This window comes from Glandiceps talaboti, chromosome 1 (genome assembly GCF_964340395.1).
Source record: "Glandiceps talaboti chromosome 1, keGlaTala1.1, whole genome shotgun sequence".
Classification (NCBI taxonomy): Eukaryota; Metazoa; Hemichordata; class Enteropneusta; family Spengelidae; genus Glandiceps; species Glandiceps talaboti.
In genome coordinates, this window is record NC_135549.1 from 5,100,949 (window position 1) to 5,124,127 (window position 23,179).

Below are 23,179 nucleotides of genomic sequence, written 5' to 3' on the forward strand. Positions count from 1 at the left end.
TGCACACAGCACAGTTCCGTAAGAGTGTCATGCGACAACTGTGAAGGGCATTGCATCAAGTCCTTCTCGGACACCAGGCTTAAGGCACCAAGATTGTCTTAAAAACGAAATTATCTACAGAGCGTTCCATCAAGTTGAACTAGATAGATCTCATGAAGTGAAAACGGTCGTTTTAAATGACAATGCAATTACACATGTCTTTAAACTGTTGACCATTTTAATGAGTGTTAACATGCAAAAAACAACAACATGACCAACGGAATAAATAGGATGTTGGTCATCCTGTCTCTATTGGAGTTCAGTTGAGAGAAGTTACAATAATTTTTGTTCTGAATTTTTTAAAAGTTTTCTTTTGACATTCAAGTTCACGATGTACAAACACATGTTAAGACAGGAACCGTCATGTATTAGATGTAAAAGTTTACGGCCAAGTCCAACCTGATTAAAATCTGATGTAGTGAAAGCAGCTATAGATGTCCTTTTTTAGTCCTCTAGTTCCATCGTTTTGCGTTGTTTGTTTTGTTCCGGGTGAATAGAAATAAAAGTTACAATAATTTTTGTTCTGAAAGTTTTTTTTTTAAAGTTTTCTTTTGACATACATTCAAGGTCAGGATGTACAAACATATGTTAAGACAAGACCCATCACGTATTTGATGTAAAAGTTTATGGACAAAGTCCAATCTGATTAAAATCTGATGTGGGGAAAGCGGCTATAGATGTCTTTTTTTCAGTCCTCTACTTCCATCGTTTTTGTGTTGTTTGTTTTGTAACAGTTCCGGGTGATCACTGCCTTCCCAAACAACACAAAACGATGGAAAGAGAGGGAAAGGTAAATAAAGACATCTAGCCGCCTTCCCCATATCAGACGTTAATCAGATTGGGACAAAGTCCAATACAACGACAAATTACAAAAAAACACCATATCCACTATACAAAGAAAGACGTTGTCCCAGGCTGACACTCTTGACAGAAGTTGACACATTTATTGGCAACACCTTTGCTTAAAGAGAGGCGTTTCACGAAAGTAGGGTAACTTGTCCAATTTTGATTTACAACAAAGTGCCTTTTGGAGAGTCTACATTGTGATATATACGCAAGGGGAGTTTTACACAATGCACCGAGTGTTCATGAGACGAACTAACATCAGTCTGTAACGAGCATGGTTCTTGATGTCTTTTGCGGTGGCGATGTTGCCATCAACGCAGAGCTTAACAGAACAGAGATCATTCACAACTCTTGCTATGTGGATCTTATACATGGTTGTATTCATATCGTCTACTTCATAGTTGCTTGCATCATTCTTGCTGCCGTCGGTTGTTGTTCTACCACCATTAACACTAAAGCTCTCCAAACCTACCCCGGTCACAATCTACGATGGATTCTCGCAGTTATTCTGTGGTTTGTGTTATTATGTGGACTCGGAGAAGGTATCCTTACAGATGTGACGAGAAATACGGTTACACAGCCTCACCTGTATGTACCCGTCGTATTGGAGTTTATAAATGGGTTTATGTTTCTGATATATTACCATTATCTCGAACGATGGAGACGACCTCATTTAGTTTGGTTCTTGCTGACATACTGGGTATCCGCAGTAGTAGGTGATGTGATCAGACTGGTCAATTTGATTCACCAAGATGCCGATACATCTATTCTACGTTTTGATGTAATCATATGTTCACTAGTACTGTATGCTATATTCATCCTAGTTGAGCTGAACTTACTCAGAACTAAGGTAAGGCCGTCTGTAAAGACCCATGTCTCATTTGCCATCCATCAGTGTGAGTTACATTTACATTTCCAATAATGTTCGGTTAACATTTTAGTTACCCCCACACCAATGCTGTTACAGATAGATGCCAGTGACCCCCTTCTTATCATCGACTCCGAGTAGTAGCCCAGTAAGCCTAATTGTTGGCATATACATTCAGAACGTTGTTATGGTAAACTTAGAAATGTAATGAGCTATATGAGTTAGTGAGGTGGGTCCACCTTAGACGAACCAGTCGTATAATTCCAAATTCACAATGTGCAAACATTTCATTACGGTAACCCCGGTTAACAAAATACATGTATAAAGCCGATCAGTTTACTTGGGTCAGTTACGGCACTCTATATCTTGATAAAACTTGTGTTATAACGGCGTCAATCCTTTAATCATAAACAAGGTGATGATTAAATACCCATAGATTACTTAATTTATCCCTTTCTTCTTGTGCATGGGTGTACATGAAGGTTAAACTTTGATCTTCAAAAACAACGCAGACACAAATTAACATTGGTTTAGATATATTAATTAGATATATTAGGATAACAAACTGGGTGTAATACACTTTTTGTCAGAAAACCTTAGCATTTGGGTGTTTGAGACACACACAATTCTTGTTTGAAACACACACAATCCTTGTTCGAAACACACACAATTCTGGTCATAAGACCTTAGCATTTGCCGTTTTGTGCAACAATTTACTCTAAAACTGGACACATCAAAAGATGCGTCAGTTCCAGGCGACAAAACAAACACTCCAGTCGAAACCACACCAACTTGTGTCTGCATCAACTCTCATTGACGGAACCCTTGATGTCTTCTGTTTTAGAGTAAATTGTTGCCGAAAACAACCAAATGCTAAGGTCTTATGACCAGAATTGAGGTGTTCGAAACACACTGAATCCTGGTCAAAAGAGCTTAGCATTTGGGGATTTTCTGCAACAATTTACTCTAAAACAGCACACACCAAAGGGCCGTCAACACGGATTGACAGTTCGGGTAGTCTACACGACGGGTGTTTCGGTGACCAACAATTCTGACTCTCCGACGCCCCAGCGGTGGCAGTCGCTCGATCATGGATGGGTGGGTGGGTACCGCGGCTTGTTAGCGAAATTTCATATGTACCCCTTTTCCAGTTAATATTTCAATGAAAAAGACCCCCCCCTTTTTTTTTTGTATACTGAATCTGGGAGAAAATCACTTCAAAAACCCCCTTTTTTTCCGAAATCCGGGAGGTTTTACCTTCAACTCGCTCTGGATTTCTACACTACGGGGTTCGGTTTCGACACGTCGTGTCGAAACCCCGTAGCGTATAAATCCAGAGCTATACCTTCAACGCACAGTCGCTTGTAAACTGTTATTCCTTTCCTAAATGGTTTTATTCTTGTCTATGACGGTCCTAATACGGAACCAATGACGTTATTATAGGGATTGGCGATATTCTTATAAAATCGGTAGCGATGCAATACCCCCCTACATACATGCAACACATTGAGAGAGAGAGAGAGAGAGAGAGAGAGAGAGAGAGAGAGAGAGAGAGAGAGAGAGAGAGAGAGAGAGAGAGAGAGAGAGAGAGAGAGAGAGAGAGAGAGAGAGAGAGAGAGAGAGAGAGAGAGAGAGAGAGAGAGAGAGAGAGAGAAGAAATGGGGCATCGTACCCATATTCTCGGAGGGTGATCTGAAAAAGGTACCCCCTTTTTATGATTCCACGGACCTAGATGGCCGACGAGATGCGAAACATCCATTGGACCGCGACTAAGAAAACAGGTCGTAAATTGTGATATTGCGATTCTGAAGAGTCACTTTTACGGTAGGCATGCTCGCAGACGTTGTACGCGTTTCGCTCAAGGGACGACTTACTCCGGCCGTATGCAAGCAGGACTACTATCACGGCAGAGTACCATATTATTTGGATGAAGAATCATTGAAGTTTGAGCGTATCATACACCACTTTTTAAAATTTGATGTAGACACTGGACGTACGTACTCTACGAAAAGACACAGCGAGAGAGGGGTTAAAAAGGAGACACGAGAAACATCATCAGTGGAAAGCGGGATGGTCACCGAAAACACTGGACATCGCGTAGTAGACGTCTACTGACTGCTCGAGCGCTCTCTTCAACGTTGAAAGCGGCATCTTTTGATGGTCATTAATGCTTAGCATTTGGGACTTAATGTCAACAATTTACTCTGTTCGACAGACCAGAAGCATGAAGTTAGTGTGTCTTAGACACCACACGAAATTGTAACAATGTGTAAAGCAGGATGCTTTGAAGAAGTCACCTCCGACTAACGCATCTTTTGATGTGTTCTGTTTTAGAGTAAATTGTAGCATAAAACGTCAAATGCTAAGGTCTTATGACCAGGATTCAGTGTGTCTCAAACAAGGATTGTGTGTGTCTCAAACAAGAATTGTGTGTGTCTCAAACACCCAAATGCTAAGGTTATATGACAAAAAGTTGTAACTAATCAAAAAAATTCATACGATACGGCGAAAAGCGAACAATGTTTGGCAAACCCTATTCCCTCGAGAAACGTGACCCAAACTCCCCTGAGGAAACACGTTACACTCGTGACCAGTCAAAATGTATTTAAATTGTGTGATGAATTGACTACTACTAACACTCGGAAAATTCCGAATTCATATTTACATATCATACAATATATCTACGCACTATATGAAAGGTTGTACCTCTGCTGTTATCATCACAGGTATTCAAATGGTGTTCTACTGAACCTGAGGAGAACGACGATTTACAACTCAAGGACATGCATTATATCTATCAGTATACAGCATTATTACAGAGAATTACGTTCTCTTGGTTGACTTGGCTGCTGAGCCTCGGCTACAAGCGACCTCTAGAGATGGCAGATTTAGGATGTTTACCTGACGAACATACTGTAACTCACCAATATGACATTTTCGAAAATGTATACACAGCTGAGAAGGTAAGAGCGGCAATCATCTAATGTTGCTGATACTGAATATTTCAATTTTACATTTGAAGAGGGGAGGGGCAGGCGAGACTTACATGACCTTACACGTTGAAGAAGGCATACAAGACTGACATTGTACGTCATCTTTTATTCATATAGAACGCTGCATATCCTGTATAATATGTTTAAATTGCAATACAATCATCAGCTTAATATTTGCTCAATTTAATTCCAGAAACGAGCCATTGCAAAGAAAACCAACCCGTCGTTATGGAGATGTTTTGTCCACGGTTATGGTAAACGATTGTTACTTGCAATGTCCATTAAATTGGTCAGTGATACTTTCTATATGATTGGTCCGATAGCTATTGGTGGTTTGGTAGCTTACGCAACGGTCGTTTACGACGGGGAAATGGTCACTGACCACGTAAGTATCCATTGAAAGGGCTCTATAACGTAGAACAGAATAGAGTTTTGAGGGTGTTATTCTATTGTAAAATAAATTGTAACCGAAAAAGAAAAACTTTGTTTCCATGCTCTGGAATTATATTTTGTAGTAGTTTGAAATAAATGAATTACCTCAGACTGGTATATTTCGGCTAAAACTCTTCTTCAAGCTGTTATTGTACAACGAATGTCGTTCCTTTGCACCACAGTAAGTCAACCCAAGGCCTGAAGTACTGAGTGATAGCAGTAGGTATGTAAACGTATATTGCAATCCGGTACAGTACAATACCGAATTCATTATTTTTGTTTGTGCCTTATTATTTGTAAAATTACATTTACAGGAAACACAGTACGTTACGTTCCAGGAATTTTTTGCCAATGGCTTTATTTTGGTTGTTATCATGTTCCTTGCGATGGTACTTCGAATGATTACTCAACAAACCGCCATCTACGTCACAGTTATCAACAGTGTGCACGTCCGTAGCGCTCTCCAGGTATGTTTCATAACTCCAAATGTAGTTGGTAAATGTTTACTGCCATGATAAATTTCAGAATAAGTAACAATCTTACATGCATCTACAATTTGAGCTCTAGCTCATGTGATCAAATTTAAATCTGAGAAATTATAATGCTACTTGTACATATTTTAAGACTAAGTATTACGTAATATCGACACTTGATATTTGAAGAAAAAAAGTTAATTTATTATTATTTCAGAGCCATGTATATGAGAAATCCCTACGTTTATCAAGTTGGACCGTGTCTAGTGGTGAAATGACCATGGGTTTGATCACTAACCATATGTCTACAGATGCTATGGCCATTCAATGGTGGTGGCGCATGACAGTAATAGCGTCCTCGATTCCATATCAGGTCAAAAGTTTATATTTCTCGGCTTTTGCAAAAGTTCACGTTTCTACCATACAATACCATACCATACCATACCATACCATACCATGCCACGCCACACCATACCATACCATACCATACAATATACAAATGTATAGGCCATACAATACCAAACTATTCTTGACATACACAGGATTTATAACGCACTAGTCGCTTTTAGCATTAAACTTTCGATCTCTCACGGTCGGCGATCTCCATTAGATTGACAATATCCACAATCACAGCTGATCTCAGTGATAAAAGCTTGAACTGCTTGCTTGTTTTATATTGTGTAAGTCATTGGATCTACCAAACTGATGAACAGTTTTAGTCAGACCATTGTTGTTTGAATGGTGTTTACGGTCTTCGATTCTCATCATAGTTACGGCGATGGGCGAATGAGAAAGATGTTTCATTTAAACTATATGTTGATTTACGTGAGGAGTGTGTGTTTCTTATATATTTTTTGACTTACACATGTGAACACCAGGATAACAACGTAACCAAGTTCATTTTAATATTTAAATTATTGTGGTGTGGTGTACTATGTCGAGAAAACAATAATTTAGTATACAAGGATGGCGTCATACAACATGACGACTCTTTCACTGGCTTTAGTCCTTTTCCATAACTATATTACGTTTGTTTTGTATATTTTTTGCTATGATTTGAATACACTGGATGATGTAATGTCAACAGAGGGTATTTCTCTGAGTGATTGCATGTATTCATTTCAGCTTGCATTTAATCATACATTGAATCTGTAAATTTGCCCACACAACGTATGTTAATTTTTGGATAGAATTTGAAATGGTTTTCGAATCAATAACGGAAAATGTTATGTAAGACTCTTTTTGAAAACAAATCATTAAATTCATTTGTCTTGTTTCTTTGCATTTAGCTTATTCTGGCGTTAGTGTTCTTGTACCTAGAACTCGGTTATGCTGCCTTAATTGGATCATCAATGTTCCTGTTAGCCGTTCCATTACAACTTTTCATAGCTAAAAAAATGTCTCAACTTCAAAAACAAGTAATGGTAAGGTAGTTCTAATTTAGCAATATTATTTTTCAGAAATTCATTAATGATTGACGGTTGAGTGGGTGTTCTTTCGGAATTTGTGTTAGTAGTTTTCCAAACAGATAAATTCATTTTCAGCCATATTCTTACTGGTAATTTTTCTTTCATATTTCCTATTACTGTCGTTGTTCACCAACTCTGTATCTGCTTCCCTTACAGCCACCATAAATCAGATTTATACTGTGTACCGTGAATCACGGATCGGCGGGGAACTTTAAGCCTAATCAACATAACAACATCACATTTAAATAACATTTTTTGAACAATATAGAAAGAAAAAATGACTGAAGCTACAATTTTTACTCCTTCATTTCATAGAGATTTGCAGACGACAGATTGAAGAAGTCAAACGAACTCCTCCAGAGTATGAAGCTGTTGAAGCTATACGGATGGGAAAGCATATTTTGTGATAGGATTGAAACTGTTCGTGGGACGGAAATACGGCACATGTGGAAGATGGGTGGTGTATTGATGGCGACACGTGAGTCGATTTATTGACTGTTTCCAACAATTTTTACTGTAGATTGGATTCTAAGAAGAATGCAAATATTGCATATTGTATCTAGTAAGAATGTTCATAATGCACCTAATCTCTACAAGCAAAATGTTCATGCTAACCACAGTAACTATATTTTAAATATAACCATATTTTCTAGTATCATATGCAGTCATTAGGCCTGCATGAAACTGATACATGCACGTGGTATGTTATATACATATAGTTTTATACAAAAAATAATTGGAAAAGGTTAGCCACAGGAGTACATTTTATCCCCAGATTTTTTATGACGTTGTGCAATATAAGGCGAACATAATTTATGAAAACTGAGTCGCCAATTTCTTATGTCTTATTAATCATATCTTATCATAAATTGATTTGATAAAGAATCACTATAAGTAACATGTGAACACCAGACTTACAATGTACTGTCTTTGTACTTTAGAATTAGATACTTCACACTTGAATCTCATCACCCCAGTGTCAAATCAAAAAGAAGTAACTAGTATTTTAATATCATTTCTGCAGGTTTAATTTCAGAAGGGACACCAGTTCTGATAACATTGATCGTGAGTAGTAATGCTTTAATATCAATATAAACCGAGGTTCAGTACTACACGATAATTATTTGGTTATGTTTATTGTTACATGAATTGGTGTAATGACTGCCAACTATTCTACTGTACTATCATATGAGACGAGTATTATTGATGTAAACAAATTGATATACGTTAGTTTCCATGCAAATGTTAATAAACACTGAAGTATATTGTAGTGTTTTTGTAGTTTTATCATGTCTTTTATGTATGTGTATCTCACGAGTTTAATTTATATATACTTAATTTTATATTACTTCCCAATGTTTTTAATTTTTAATTGTAATTGTTCAGCGCTTTTGAATATTTGTTTAAAATAGAAAGGGTGCTACAGAAAATAAATAAATGTTGAATGTTAAATGTTAAGTATATATTTTGTGAACTTTCGTACACAGTAGAAAAGATAACAAAACAAAAGAGAATATAACAATCAAACGTGTAATGATACATCTACTAATACAGTAGTAGTAGAGTAGTAGTTAAAGAGTATCAAACTAAGGGTTCTTGTGATTCGGGGTTCATTGCACCATGTCATTATGTCTTTGTCACTAGTCATTTGCTGTTTATTCGATGGTAACCGACCAATTACTTACACCTGAATTAGCTTTCTCATCACTTGCACTGTTTAATACCTTACGAATGCCGCTAAACCAACTACCAATGCTGATGAACTTGACTGTCAACGCCTTAGTCAGTATCAAGAGACTTAATAGATTTTTCATAGCCGTCGAAATCGAGGATAGAAATGATGGTAGACCACCTAGAGACCGGAAAACAAATGACGATAAGGTGGTGTCAAGAATGGTAAGAAAAGCTACAACCAAGACCACTGTTGTGTCCTAGGTACAGACTGCTCAATATCAATATAATTGAATCAACCATCGAAGTTTCCTTTGAAGACACCCCACATTGACAACTTTCGTGCCTATTTCTGAGTCTGTAGTAACTGCATGTGTATACCAACAACATTCATTAATTAAAGTTATAGACAAGACACTCACAATGCCACAAACATTTTGCCGTTATTCAAACAATTTCCTCGCCGAATAAACCACTGCTCTCAGAGTTACTTTGCAAAATTCTATTGTCACTGCAAAATGCAGTGATTCTACTCACTGAAGTGGCATACTAAAATGAAACTATGCATATGTAAACTGAAATGCCTTCTTTAAGGATTGTTCTTGCTGCAATAAGAACATTACTTCTATATCTGTTCATCCTTATCCGCAGAATAACATCTTGTCTTCTTTCTAATTTGTGTCTTACCACACAATGTGTTTTGAATTTCCAAATGTGAGTTTATTGTGTTGATGGTATTTTCACAGACTCCACACATAAAATATACCAAACGCAGTGAAATATCTATCAGACGTCGATCAAACAGTACTAGTGCAGACAGCCTTTTGGGAAACGATGGTGGAAAACAAATAGCATATGGTACATTTGAGGAAGACAGTCCCCCTATTATTGACACAATTAATCTGCCTCAAGACGTAGCTATCAAGGTGAGAAATCGAATACAATTGTTAGTGATAAACGAGCACAATTCATCTTACATATAGACTTGAAAGCATCAAGTTTCACTTTGATTAAAGAGACAGATCTACAGATACAGAAAAATGTATATGATATGTAGTATTATGTTTTCATACACTATGATCGGTGATAATGAAAACATTGAATATTGTTATAATAATGCAACCGTTATTTGGAGAAGGCATTAGACATTTTATATCCACTTGTGTGATGAATGTTGACAAAAGTAACTATTACATCACATTGGATTATGTCTTTGACGTAAAAATCAGTTTTAATTCCAAGCAATTAATAGTAATGTTTGTTTTGAAGTTCATTTCCTTACATCTGACGTCTATCCTTCCAGATAGGAAATGGTAATTTCAGTTGGGACATTGATACAGACATACCAATTATATCAGATATAAACATTGAATTTCCAGCAGGTAACGTAATTTCATGATATTAGTAGTAATAAGCTCAAATTATAATTATATATTTGTTGTTTCTCTGACAATTGGTGTGTTTTGCCAACTGTACTGCGCGCATGCGTAACCACCGTCTGAAATACAGAGTTTACAATATGATATTTGTCGTACTACTCAGGAAAACTAACTATGGTAATAGGACGAGTTGGCAGTGGTAAGTCATCTTTGTTGTCTGCCATCTTGGGAGAAATGACCACTATCTCGGGATCAGTGCTCTTCAATAAGTAAGTCGCAAGAGTCTTCACTTTTTCCTTTGCCAGTATGAGTCTTACTTTCCCATTCAATACAAATTAATTTTAATAATAAGACTGTTTCCTTAGCTATTATACAAACACTTTCTATCTTTCCATTCACGGAGTTATTTATGGTGTAATAATAGAATTTGCATCTTACTGCATAACCCCAGCTACCACAACCTCAACACGATTCTACAGTTAACATTTTTATATGGTAACCTTTACTAGGTGTGTGATAGATTGATTGTTGCTTTTTTAATTATGATCCCACTACAGACATAAAACAAAATAAAGACTAACAGAAATGACTAACTTGTAAAGATAGCGGTACAACTAATATCAAAGTACAGGACGAGGTCATGAGAATTGAAACTGCTATATATACGTTTCACAACATAACAAAGTAATACAGGACGGTATAGAAGCTCTTTAAATGAAGCTAAATTGTGAACTCTTAAATATATTTGTGTAATTTATCAATTAAACAGAGAGAAATGTAAAGTGTCATACGGTGCACAAAGACCATGGCTTCAAAACGCAACACTTCGAGAAAATGTGTTATTTGGCGAAGAATACATCTCCGAAAGGTATACAATCCCATTCTATTTTATTGCAATGTTTGTGGTAAATAGAGAGCGCCTGTCTAGCCGTGCGTGTTCGGCAAATTGACTTGGCAGGAACACCCTCCGAAATTGGTATAATGCATAGACCACGTCACTAGAGTGGTATGAGAGTAGTCTGAATGATATGCATTATTCATCGGCTATATAGTGTAAGACGCGTACGTGTTCAAGACACCTGTTCTCAGAGTATACAAAAAGACTGAGTCGTCTGCTTTACTGGAAAATGGAACCCGATGTGGGTGGGGTCCAAAATTTCGGGTTAGAAAAGCACTAGATTATCCGTACCTTACCTTACCTTACCTTTACTTACCTTACCTTTACATTTGAAATACAATGTAAATTAACTGAACTATTAAACTCTATGATAATCGAATGATTTTCTAGATACCAGACAGTGTTGGAGGCTTGCGCCTTACAACCTGATTTAGAAATTCTACCAGCTGGTGACATGACAGAGATCGGTGAAAAGGGTATCAACCTCAGTGGAGGACAGAAACAACGAATTAGCATGGCAAGAACGTTGTACAGTAATACAGACATAGTGATTCTGGTAAGCTGAACTGTGACACTCGGTGTGATATTCGATTTTTCAAAGCTGTGTCACATGTATGTAATTTGACACATGTAAGGCTCACCAGGAAAGGATAGTGTGATATACTTGTTCATGGTACTCCGTTTAAATATTTACCAGCCCGTGTAATGGCAATTGTAGTCAATATTCATAATATTCGTGCAAATGTTTCCAAAAAGTAGTTGCTACAAAATGTCCTTATTATTGTCATAGTATCACGTTATTCATATATTTAGAAAAAAAAACCATAACACTTCCGAAAGGTTCAATATCTTTATCTCTGCCGTCTTTTACAAATGTAACACATCTGTAAAGTATTATCATAATGAGAAGTAACAACGTCAAAATGGTAGATTTCAAAGTTAATCCAAATATGAGCATACGTACTTAGATCAACACTTTTGTCATTCTAGGATGACCCGTTATCGGCCCTAGATGTCCACGTTGGTGCTCACGTCATGCAAGAGGGGATACTCAACTTTATCCTGAAAGACAACCGTACGGTTATCCTAGTATCGCATCATGTACAGTATTTGACCCTTGCACGCAAGGTACATCGTAAAACTTATATTCATATATAAATGAACTGTTGTAAGTGATTTGTGGAACTAATTAAATCGTATTTGTGTAATATTTATAATGAGATAATTTTGTCCACTATAGGTAATAGGCCATTTATGTCCCGTTTTCCACAATTAGATGAACAAAAAAAAGTATCTGAATAATGGCCTTACCAAAGTTTTTGCATTCGCTTATAAACAGGGATGTCCTCTGAGCTGTTATCCAGTATTCTTAACTGTAGATAAGCGCAGCTCTATACTTCGTGATGCACTATTGGTGAAAGTGCATCACTCAATGTTTCCAAACCTCAAGGATAATCTTTTCAATGCTCATCCTAACAGCAAAGAAAAACATGGAGGGGGTATGGCTTAGAGACTTGCAACCCTTGAACGTCGTCACTGGTTTTCGTAATGTACTACTGCGATATAAGATAAGACAATTTTCGAAATAAACTCACCACTCTTTGTAGGTTATAGCAATGGATAATGGGAGAGTACTAAGACAAGGCGATGTCAATGAAATCTCAGAAGACGATCCAGATTTATATGTCCAATGGCAGAAAACCTTCACTTCAATCAGTGAATCAGATGCAGCAAGTGAAGCTGAACAAAATGCTATGGCAGAGAGGGAAACTCTGAAGAGAAATATCTCATTAAAATCTGACTCTAAAATAGACAAAAGTAAGTATTAGAAGTGACGTTTCATACTAAATACACCCACATCAACAAAGGGAGTTTCCTGATCGTAATGATAAAGCGTCAGATTCATCACAGATTAACATACACCACTGTACTGTCATTAATATAAAACGTATGTGAACCAAAAGGACACAATTACATTTTAAAGTTAGTCATAGCTGTATCCACTCTTTACACGACTCAACCCTTCGAGTTAATATTGTTTCGGCATTTTGTCAAACGCGATATCTCGTCGAACCTCAAGGTTTATATCGCCCTTGAGTTCCAGAATGTTAGATTATACAGAACATATTAAATATACTCACGCTAATCACAAACATTTTAAATGCCAATGGAATAATTGGTAATGACAGTGATGGTGACAATGACGGTGACAGTTCAGGTTATGAAAGTGAACCTATGATGACAGTGACGGCTAATATTTAGCTACACATACTAGTCTCGAGGTCAGGTTTTGTTCAGAAGTGACAGTGTTTAATATTTTGGATAGCCTCTCTATTTTTCCTTGCGAAAATATGACCCCCTGAAATTTCTGCTCCTCCCTCCCCGGTAGTTAAAAGTCTAAACTCCCTCAACTGTTCGTCATGCTAAACTAGAATTTAGATGAACACAAGTTACACACTGTTTCATTAGAAAGTGGCGGTGGATTGATACGAAGAGAAGAACGAGAACGCGGATCTGTGTCGTCACTGATCTATCTGGCCTATGCAAAAGCTCTGCGACTGAAATTGTTGGGTTTAATTGTTCTGCTGTTTGCTGGAAGAGCCGGTATGAAAATGTCGACTGACTTCTGGTTGTCTGATTGGTCTGAAGCTAATGCAGCAGTGGATAATAGAACTACGCAGGTGCGTTATAATTCATGTTTATGTTGGAAAGGGAACTGTTTTGGTTTGCAATGGTAGATTCGTTACCATTGGTAGATGAGTAGTTCACTACATTGCTTTGGTAGATGAGTGGTTCACTACCATTGGTAAATGAGCGCTTCACTACCATTATGTTGGTAGATGAGCACTTCACTACCATTACCTTGGTAGATGAGCACTTCACTACATTGCATTGGTGGATGAGCGCTTCACTACCATTACCTTGGTAGATGAGTAGTTCACTGCCATTGCCTTGGTAGGTGAGTGATTCGCTACCATTGGTAAATGAGTGCTGCATTACCATTGCCTTGCTAGATGAGTGGTTCACTAGCATTGCCTTGGTACATGAGTGATTCAGTACAATTGCCTTGCCAATTGGTAGATGAGTGATTCACTTCCGTTGGTAGATGAGCGCTTCACTACCATTACCTTGATAGATGAGTGATACACTACTATTGCCTTGGTAGGTGAGTGATTCACTACCATTGCTTTGGTAGATGAGTGATTCACTACCATTGCTTTGGTAGGTGAGCGATTCACTACCATTGCTTTGGTAGATGATTGATTCACTACCATTGCCTTGGTAGGTGAGTGATTCACTACCATTGCTTTGGTAGGTGAGTGATTCACTACCATTGCTTTGGTAGGTGAGTGATTCACTACCATTGCTTTGGTAGGTGAGTGATTCACTACCATTGCCTTGGTAGGTGAGTGATTCACTACCATTGCTTTGGTAGATGAGTTATTCACTACCATTATGACATTCGAAGCTAAGTATCAAACATCTTGGATATATTTAATTCATTACAATTTAATTTCATGACGCCAAAGTTTGCAGTCAAGGTGTGTTATACATGAAATGACATAGTCTTGACATTTTCAAAATTTGTAAAGTCGACGTCTATGGTATATGTATTAGTACATGTATATCTTATAACATTGGATTTATATTTTTTACACAGGCTGAATTAGATGACCAATTAGACTACTATTTGAGAGGGTATACCTTGTTATCTCTGTCGTACCTAATCGTAACTGCCATAGCGTCAGGCACCCATATTTTAACCTCCATTATGGCCGCTAAGCGTCTCCATATCGGCTTACTACGTAACATCATCAAGGCACCAATGAGATTCTTCGATACAACTCCAATAGGCCGTGTCCTCAACAGATTCTCCAATGACACTCAGACCATCGACCAGGTGGGTATTCGAGAATGGATAGAGCAGTAACTGTTGGTTGGGGAGGAAAATATATAATCAATAAATTTAGATGACTTGGGTCTATTCTATTCAACAACTAGAAGTAAATTTCCAATTTAGTTTTTGATTTACTTGGATTTTGGTGCCCAGTAATATATCTGATTGTATGTCATGTAATCGTGATTACAACATAAGCTTGGTTAAATCTCAGATCACTATTTCTATGGTAGTCTGAGGTTAAATCTACTTGAAGTTAAAACACGTTATAGCTCTTGCTAACTGAACGTCAAATTCAAGGCTACAAATGCATATATTTTCTTTGTCATGTGACCAATCCTACATAATATATCTGGAAAGAAATGACACTGTATGAAACGAATTACTGTGAGATTAATCGTGGTCTTATTAATATCCACTGGGTATTAAACATCTGTGGGTTTTAAATAGATTATATCACCATGATCATTTAGATCAACCATTAAGTTATTTTATCATGTTTTTTTTGGTTCACAATTTACGTTCAGGGTTTGATACCTGCATTGTTCTTATTGTTTCAGAGACTATGGCAGACACTTGTTCAATTGTTGATGAGTGGATTTTCATTACTGTCAGCCATCGTAGTCAATGTTGTAGTCGTTCCAATATTTATTGTCTTTGTTATACCTGTCTGCATCGCCTTTGCTTTAGTTGTCAAATTCTTCATCAAATCTTCCAGGTAAATACATGTATCGTCATCAGAAGAAGCCCACTGGTGATTAAGTAACCACCAAGACACAACTGATCTCCATTCACTTGATCCGAATTATAACTGTTACAGATACCGAGCGCACACTCTACTAGATCAAGCTCTTCGATATGATACACTTGTGTGTTTAGCCGTCCAAATAATTTTTGACATATATAATGTCTTTTCTTTGACAGCTTCGTTATAATGTGCCTTTACTTTGTATGTAAACAACGATAAATGCTGCTTGTTCACTTTTAAGAACCGATAGATGTTTAACCTAAGGACCCATTACGTACCAAATGTAATTGTTTACTTCGACCTAAAGGTAGAGAATGTGTATTCTTCAATACTATCCAGTATACATAAGGTTTATTTTCGTATATTAACAACCCTTTCATTGACAAAATCGTAATAATAAGTATACTATAGACACTTTATTTGATTCATTGATTGACAGAGAACTTCAAAGACTGGAAAGCGTTGCTCGATCACCTGTCTTCGCCCATTTCTCTGAAACTCTTGGTGGTTTATCGACAATTCGAGCTTACAGGTGAGATTGCTTGTATTTCATAACGTCAGTTACAGGTCCCCTATTGTTACTATGGAATAGTCTACGTTACAGTTAGTTATGTAAACTCTGATCGATGATGGAGTTTCTGTATGCCAAAAATAAATACAACTAACGATATCAGGCTTCACTTGGCAACCTGCCCGAATTTTCTTTTGCCAAAATTTGGATCACAGTACAAGCACATGAGACGCCTACCTCTGAGGGCATTGAGTAGAATATCGACAAAAGACTGCTTCTTGTCCAATTATATGTTAAAGTGGCCATATGGATGAGAATTTGGTATTTATTTTGGATTTTTATTTGATAAAACAGCTTCACCATGTTTTTCTACTTGAAAAAATAATGTGAAATAACATATACCAAGTCCATGTTCATAACTCAATACATTGCAAAGAGATGTAAAAAGTGTAAAAAGTTTGTTATTGTACGTACAATAACAAACATTTTACACATCGTTTAATGTTTTGCCGTTTATTGAGATGTGAACATGGACTTGGTATATGTTATTTCACATTATTTTTTCAAGTAGAAAAACATTGTGAAGCTGTTTTATCAAATAAAAATCCAAAATAAATACCAAATTCTCATCCATATGGCCACTTTAAACAACGTCTCTTCTGACTTCAACGTATTTCCTTTGATACCATGATTAAAAATAATCTTGACTCAATTGCCGATAATTTTTGCAATGTGAGCATAATGTTTTGGACTGTTTTCATTATACTCACGTTGTAAAAATTATCGGCATTCTTTTTAATCATGTACCATTCGTCTGAAATATGTTAACTCAGTGTTGTACGGTTTATAACTGCTGTACTCTATAACCAAGTCATGTTTCAATGTGTACATCTTACAGACGGGAAGAAACGTTCAGAAATATCATATTGAAAAGAATAGACCGCAATAATACAGCCTCCATTTATTTGATCACTGTGGGTATCTGGGCTGCAATAAGATTGGTAAGAACCTGTAGGCTTAAATTTTGCTAATTAATAGTTTGCAAGACACCGTGTTATTTTCTTCAACTGTCTTGGTTTCTCTATGATGAGGATAACAACTTCAGTGAAAGTGGCGGCGGCAGTAATGCTATTAGTATTAAAGGCCAACACCCAGTTTGTACACAAAGTCTGGCGATGCAGATAGGAGAGTGTAGGTGAAATAACGTAAAGTAAATGAATCCGGTCATGTAATTGACCACATTGTCATTGCGACATCAGACCGTGTCACAACATAGAGCAGCGTCACACAACATTAAACTAGGTCAATCGCGAATGACTGACTCCGCGAATTTAGCAACAAAACATGACATTAGCTCTGTGTGTGTGTGTGTGTGTGTGTGTGTGTACGTTCGTATTATAATGGTTGGTAATGTGTTTTCTATTCGTTTCTCTTTTTAGGAACTTTTTGCTGCAAGTATTGTGTTTCTGTCTGGTTTGATAACACTTTTGTCGTGTGTTCTTGGTCAACTTGAACCAAGTTTGGTCGGATTGGCCGTCACATATTCGTTAATGGTGAGCACCATATTGCCCCAGAACAACAACACTGACAGACTGTACATGTATTTTACACATTTATCTAAAGAAAGAAAATAGATAAAACTAATTGCTGGGAGTAGAAAATGAAATGTTCACACTTTCATAAAGATCATTTTAAAGTTTGACTGTAAATCATCTACGGTATTGTACACGCGTTTACCGCCAATAATGTTTACGATAATTTCGACCGAAAGTATTTTTTTTCATGTTGTTTTTACTAAGCAGTCGATCTCCATTAAAATTACATAACATTCAGTGTAATATTTCCATATTTCAGGTATCACAAATGTTAACCATGTTCTCAAGATTGACAGCAGACACAGAAATACACATGAACGCGGTTGAAAGAGTTGTACATTATACACACATTAAGACGGAGATGTATGAGGGTTAGTTAGGGGTACACCATTTTAGTTCTGGGCGTGGGGACTGAAGGATTTGCAAGAAAAAAATTGTTGCGGGTCAAAAGCAGAAAAAACAATTGCTGTCTAATTGCTCTTGAAAAAGAATTGCTGTCATGGTGGTTGAAAAAGAAATTATTGGGTCCAAAACATATAAAAGTAAAAAAACAAACAAACTAGGAACACCTTTTCAAAATATGTATAATATTCTGTAACAACGTAAACAAAATCCTCCACCCCCCAGAAATCAAATGTCTACCCCTTATTATGTATTCTGCAACAAAGTATCCCTTGCGATATTCTTAAGCTTCCTTTTCATGTTTTCTGCCTACCATAGGTTGATACTTAGTACTATATTCACTTAACGTTCACTTCGAATCTGTAAAACAAATTTAACATTTATGAAATACAATAATATTTCACATATGTGAAACTAATAATTAGTTTGCATCACAATATGCTACCATTTTAGCATAAACTATTGACAGTCTCTCGTCTTTATATGTCGTGTACAATCTGCAGAAACTAGTTTTGCTTAGATTTTCAGAATCTCATTTCTTTTTATTTTTAGTACGTACACACAAACATATATCGTTGTTGCCACTAATCTGAAATGTTATCACTGGACTTTTCAGACGTCAAACTTAATGATGTTTAATTTTAATATAAATAGTAATTGCGAATACATGTATACATTTCCTACTAGGTATTCAGTCGGCACCATCTAATTGGCCAGACAAAGGTGACGTCATGATTGAGAATCTCAGTGTGAGATATGCTGCTGACCTAGAGACAGTCTTGGACAATGTTAATTTGCATTTCATGCCTGGACAAAAGGTAAGTTTCCTAGCTGCATGACTTCGTATACTTTTACATGAAATAGTAAATGAATTCCTATATAATGCGTGTGTATGTATGTATGTATGTATGTATGTATGTATGTATGTATGTATGTATGTATGTATGTATGTATGTATGTGTGTGTGTGTGTGTGTGTGTGTGTGTGTGTATGTATGTATGTATGTATGTATGTATGTATGTATGTATGTATGTATGTATGTATGTATGTATGTATGTATGTATGTATGTATGTAGTTTCTTTTGACAAATACTGTGTTCTTCCTGAGCAAACTATGTATAGGGAAGTTTAATTAATATTAACTTTCTTGGTTTACAAACATTCTTTTCATTGAATCTATTAGATTGGTATTTGTGGACGTACCGGGAGTGGCAAGTCGTCTTTAATGCTGGCCTTACTTAGAATCATTGACACATGTAATGGTAAGTGTATTATATTCATTCCTGATCCTTGCATTACAGTACTTATGACGTTACGGCAGATAATGTCAGATCGATCGTTGAGTAAAGGGTCGCCTGACCATTCAATATAGTATAGAATAATTTTGCTCAAAGCGGAAACCGTTATATATCCCTAGTTTTCACCAAGAGCATGTGAATAAATGAAATCCTGTGCTTTTGGCAAACCAAGAAAAGTTTGACATCACGAAGTATACGTTATGTTACATCTATGTTTTGTTTGTCTAGGTCGGATTGTCATGGACGGTGTCGACATTTCCCATATTCCACTGCAAACACTCCGAAGTAGACTTGCTATCATACCACAAGATCCTGTTCTGTTTGCCGGCACTATTAGGTAAGAGTCAACAACTAACAATACTGTAGAATGTTTTTTTAATAGGCTGATTTACTTTTTACTGAATAAATTGATTCTTCTAGAACGGCCTCTCACCTTAACGTTGTTGTTGATTTCAATCAGACATAGGATGCATGCTGTGATATAATATCAGAAATTTCAAAGGAGATTAAACTGTCTAGCATATATTCGACTGTTGCCATTTCAAAAGAGGAAATTACCACACAAGTGACGTATGCTATCCTGTACTATTATACTCTCAGAATTATCAACTGTGCAATTGGTTGTTGGCAAGTACTGAGTAGTGGTCTCAATAATCGATGCATTGGAATTGAGTAGCCACGAATTGAAGTCATGTGAAGTTCAAAAGTTGTCAGCAAATCTCTACAATTTGCACATACATTTGCATTACAGATTTAATTTAGATCCCGAATGCATTAGATCTGACAAGGAGTTATGGAAGGCTCTAGAAATAGCCCAGCTGAAAACAACCGTGTCTGACTTATCCCAGCAACTGGGTAGGTATACACTCGGCTAGTCCATATTCCTACTAAAGATGTATTCGAAAAAAATAATATGTAGACTACATAGGATCTCATAATTTTATTATATTTGTCTGCAATTCTTATGAAAATATATGTTTAGAATGTTTAGAGTTTAGAGTAGGCTGTATGTATAAATATATGAATATGTGCATATTTGTGTGTCCAAGTTCGTATGTGCAACTACATACGTGAGCGCACGTGCATGAGCATGTGAGGACGTGCCTGTGGCACGTGCGCCATACAGGGCATACTATAATTACAGTTGTATACGTTTGATTTATTAGATTCTGAAGTCTCCGAGGATGGAGAGAATTTTAGTCTTGGCCAAAGACAATTATTTTGCTTGGCTAGAGCTTTTCTAAGACATGCCAGGATTCTGATTATGGATGAAGCTACAGCGTCTATTGATATGAAAACAGTAAGTGAAACTTCATCATGATACCTTTTTTATATTAGATTTGCCTTGTTCATTAAAACAAGCACCAATACTGCAAATTTTGCATATACAATCTAAAATATACTGTTTTCAAGACTCGTTTTTTAGTTAAAATCTAGCCTTTTGACATTTATTTGCATGTACTCCTCTATCCAATACGGTATATCAAAGAATGCAATACATGTGTATCTTATTTTAGCGAGGCCAACAACGTGATGTGGTTGTGGTAGTGGTTTCTAACATCAATAACATTATCGCACGTTTTCTTTGTTTTCGTTCTTTTTAATATTCAGGATTCAATTCTACAGAACGTGATATCAACTGCATTTTCTGACCGAACAGTACTCACAATAGCGGTATGTAATTTTGGGTTGAATTTAAACGTTTTTACAAATTAAACAAGTACTGATGACGTCCTTAAAAAACTGTTTGTTTGGACATTGAAAAGTTTATACCACATTAATAATACCACACAGTTTAACTTACCCAGAAATAAACAAGTACATTTTAGTTAATTGTCTTTTAGTGTTGATTGAGTTTAAGAATGACTTTAGAATAAATATTGTGTATATACATATACATTGTAGGAATACACAAATACCATTTTGGACTCCTTGAAAATCAACAACAAAGAGAAACTAGTTGAATATTCCAGCAATGCTATTACTCAAGTTATGTATTTCTTAAAAAGTTTATATTATTGAAAATCATCATTTTCTTCTCTTTTTTTACCACAGCATCGTATCTCTACTATATTGGATTCTGATATGGTATTGGTACTCAGTGATGGCCATGTTATGGAGTATGATACACCAGAGAATCTATTGAAAAATGATCAAAGTGTATTTGCATCTATGGTCCATGAAAGCAAATAATAGCACACTAAAATTTTATTTGCTGAGATTCCTGATATGGTATATGTCACTTAAATTTCGAAATCAGTATAGATATCGGCGAAAGTGCTACGTGTCGAGACGCCATTTAAAATAATCATGATACGGAATACATTTTATGTTAAGATAACTTGTCGTTTAAATTCTATACAAGATTTTATGGTATATGATTGTAATGACATTTTCAGTACCAATTTTCGTCAAGCCCAGCTCCAATCAATAAAGTTGTTGCTAACTTCTTTACAACTGTAAGGACCTTCCTCCGTGGATACACTTCACTTATGTATTAATTAATGTATGCACGAATATTTATTTTGTTGTACGCCATTCATGCACATGTAAACATTGTGCTGTTTTCATGTATGCATGAATATATATTTTCAAAATTTGATTCATTTTGATAACAACAATACATAGAGATAGGAGTATCAATTATGTGGTTATAAACGCAAAATAAACATTTTTTCAAGGACCAACATGTTCCCTGTTGCAGACATGAAAAAAGAGGCTTACATACAGATGAAGACAAGCTATAATGTATTTGTATAATTGATCTTTGAATGTATCTTTTATTGCAACAACATAGACTAGTTCTGTCAAAATAAACAAAAAAAAGTAACGGCAAGGTTGATTGGCTTGGTGATCAAGCGAGTTGAGTCGGTGATTGAGTGTTCGAAATAAAAGAATTAATTTTATATGAAAACAATGTTAAAGTTAAAAAGAAAGTGGTCGATTATCAGATTTATTTCATCATACATTCGAAAAACTTCCCCTTTGTTGAATTTAAAAGCGAAATAAATTACATAATTGATACCTACATATTCTTTAATTCCCTATTAAAATCAAGTACACACACAAAATAAAGATAAAAGTGGCGATGCAGTCAAATTGCAATATTTACAAACTGTTTGGACTTTCTACATATATGGATAACACACAAGTATATCTATGTACACATAGATAGATATACTTGTGTGTTACCCATATATGTAGAAAGTACACATAGATAGGTGTTCAATAGTCAATTACAGGTGCAAGTATTACCGATGACACGTGCCGACTCGCTCTCTTGACTCTTGTATGGTTTGCTTTAATTATTAAGCCATTCACATTCGTTATGTGTGTTTGGACTTTAATAGATGGGAGGACACTTGTAAGAGAGCAGAGTAGCCTGGTACGTCCAGGGGAAACGAGTGGACAGAGCACACATGTCAAGTGCTCTGCCATCCCGGCTGATGTATTTACCTCAGTTTTGGATATAAACTTGTGTGATATCTACTAAGCTTATTCCATGAAGGTCAAGCGATCCCGTGTACGAGTGGATATATATATATATATATATATATATATATATATATATATATATATATATATATATATATATATATATATATATATATATATATATATATATATATATGGACTACAAATTCTCGCCTACCGGCTCG

General features: G+C 36.2%; 1 protein-coding gene across 1 annotated transcript; it reads left to right on the plus strand.

The window, feature by feature from the left end:
• Nucleotides 1-1,159: 1,159 nt before the first annotated feature.
• Nucleotides 1,160-21,713, plus strand: LOC144453805 (ATP-binding cassette sub-family C member 9-like). The gene is made up of 30 exons (XM_078145203.1): nt 1,160-1,735; nt 4,480-4,716; nt 4,940-5,131; nt 5,493-5,645; nt 5,869-6,024; nt 6,941-7,075; nt 7,436-7,598; nt 8,145-8,185; nt 8,765-9,016; nt 9,538-9,717; nt 10,095-10,173; nt 10,334-10,439; nt 10,940-11,038; nt 11,459-11,624; nt 12,059-12,196; nt 12,676-12,886; nt 13,538-13,749; nt 14,730-14,969; nt 15,527-15,684; nt 16,154-16,246; nt 17,124-17,226; nt 17,665-17,778; nt 18,080-18,191; nt 18,910-19,040; nt 19,406-19,484; nt 19,749-19,857; nt 20,272-20,375; nt 20,687-20,820; nt 21,132-21,194; nt 21,576-21,713. The coding sequence occupies exons 1-30, from the start codon at nt 1,160-1,162 to the stop codon at nt 21,711-21,713; spliced, it is 4,674 nt and encodes a 1,557-aa protein (XP_078001329.1).
• Nucleotides 21,714-23,179: the final 1,466 nt, after the last annotated feature.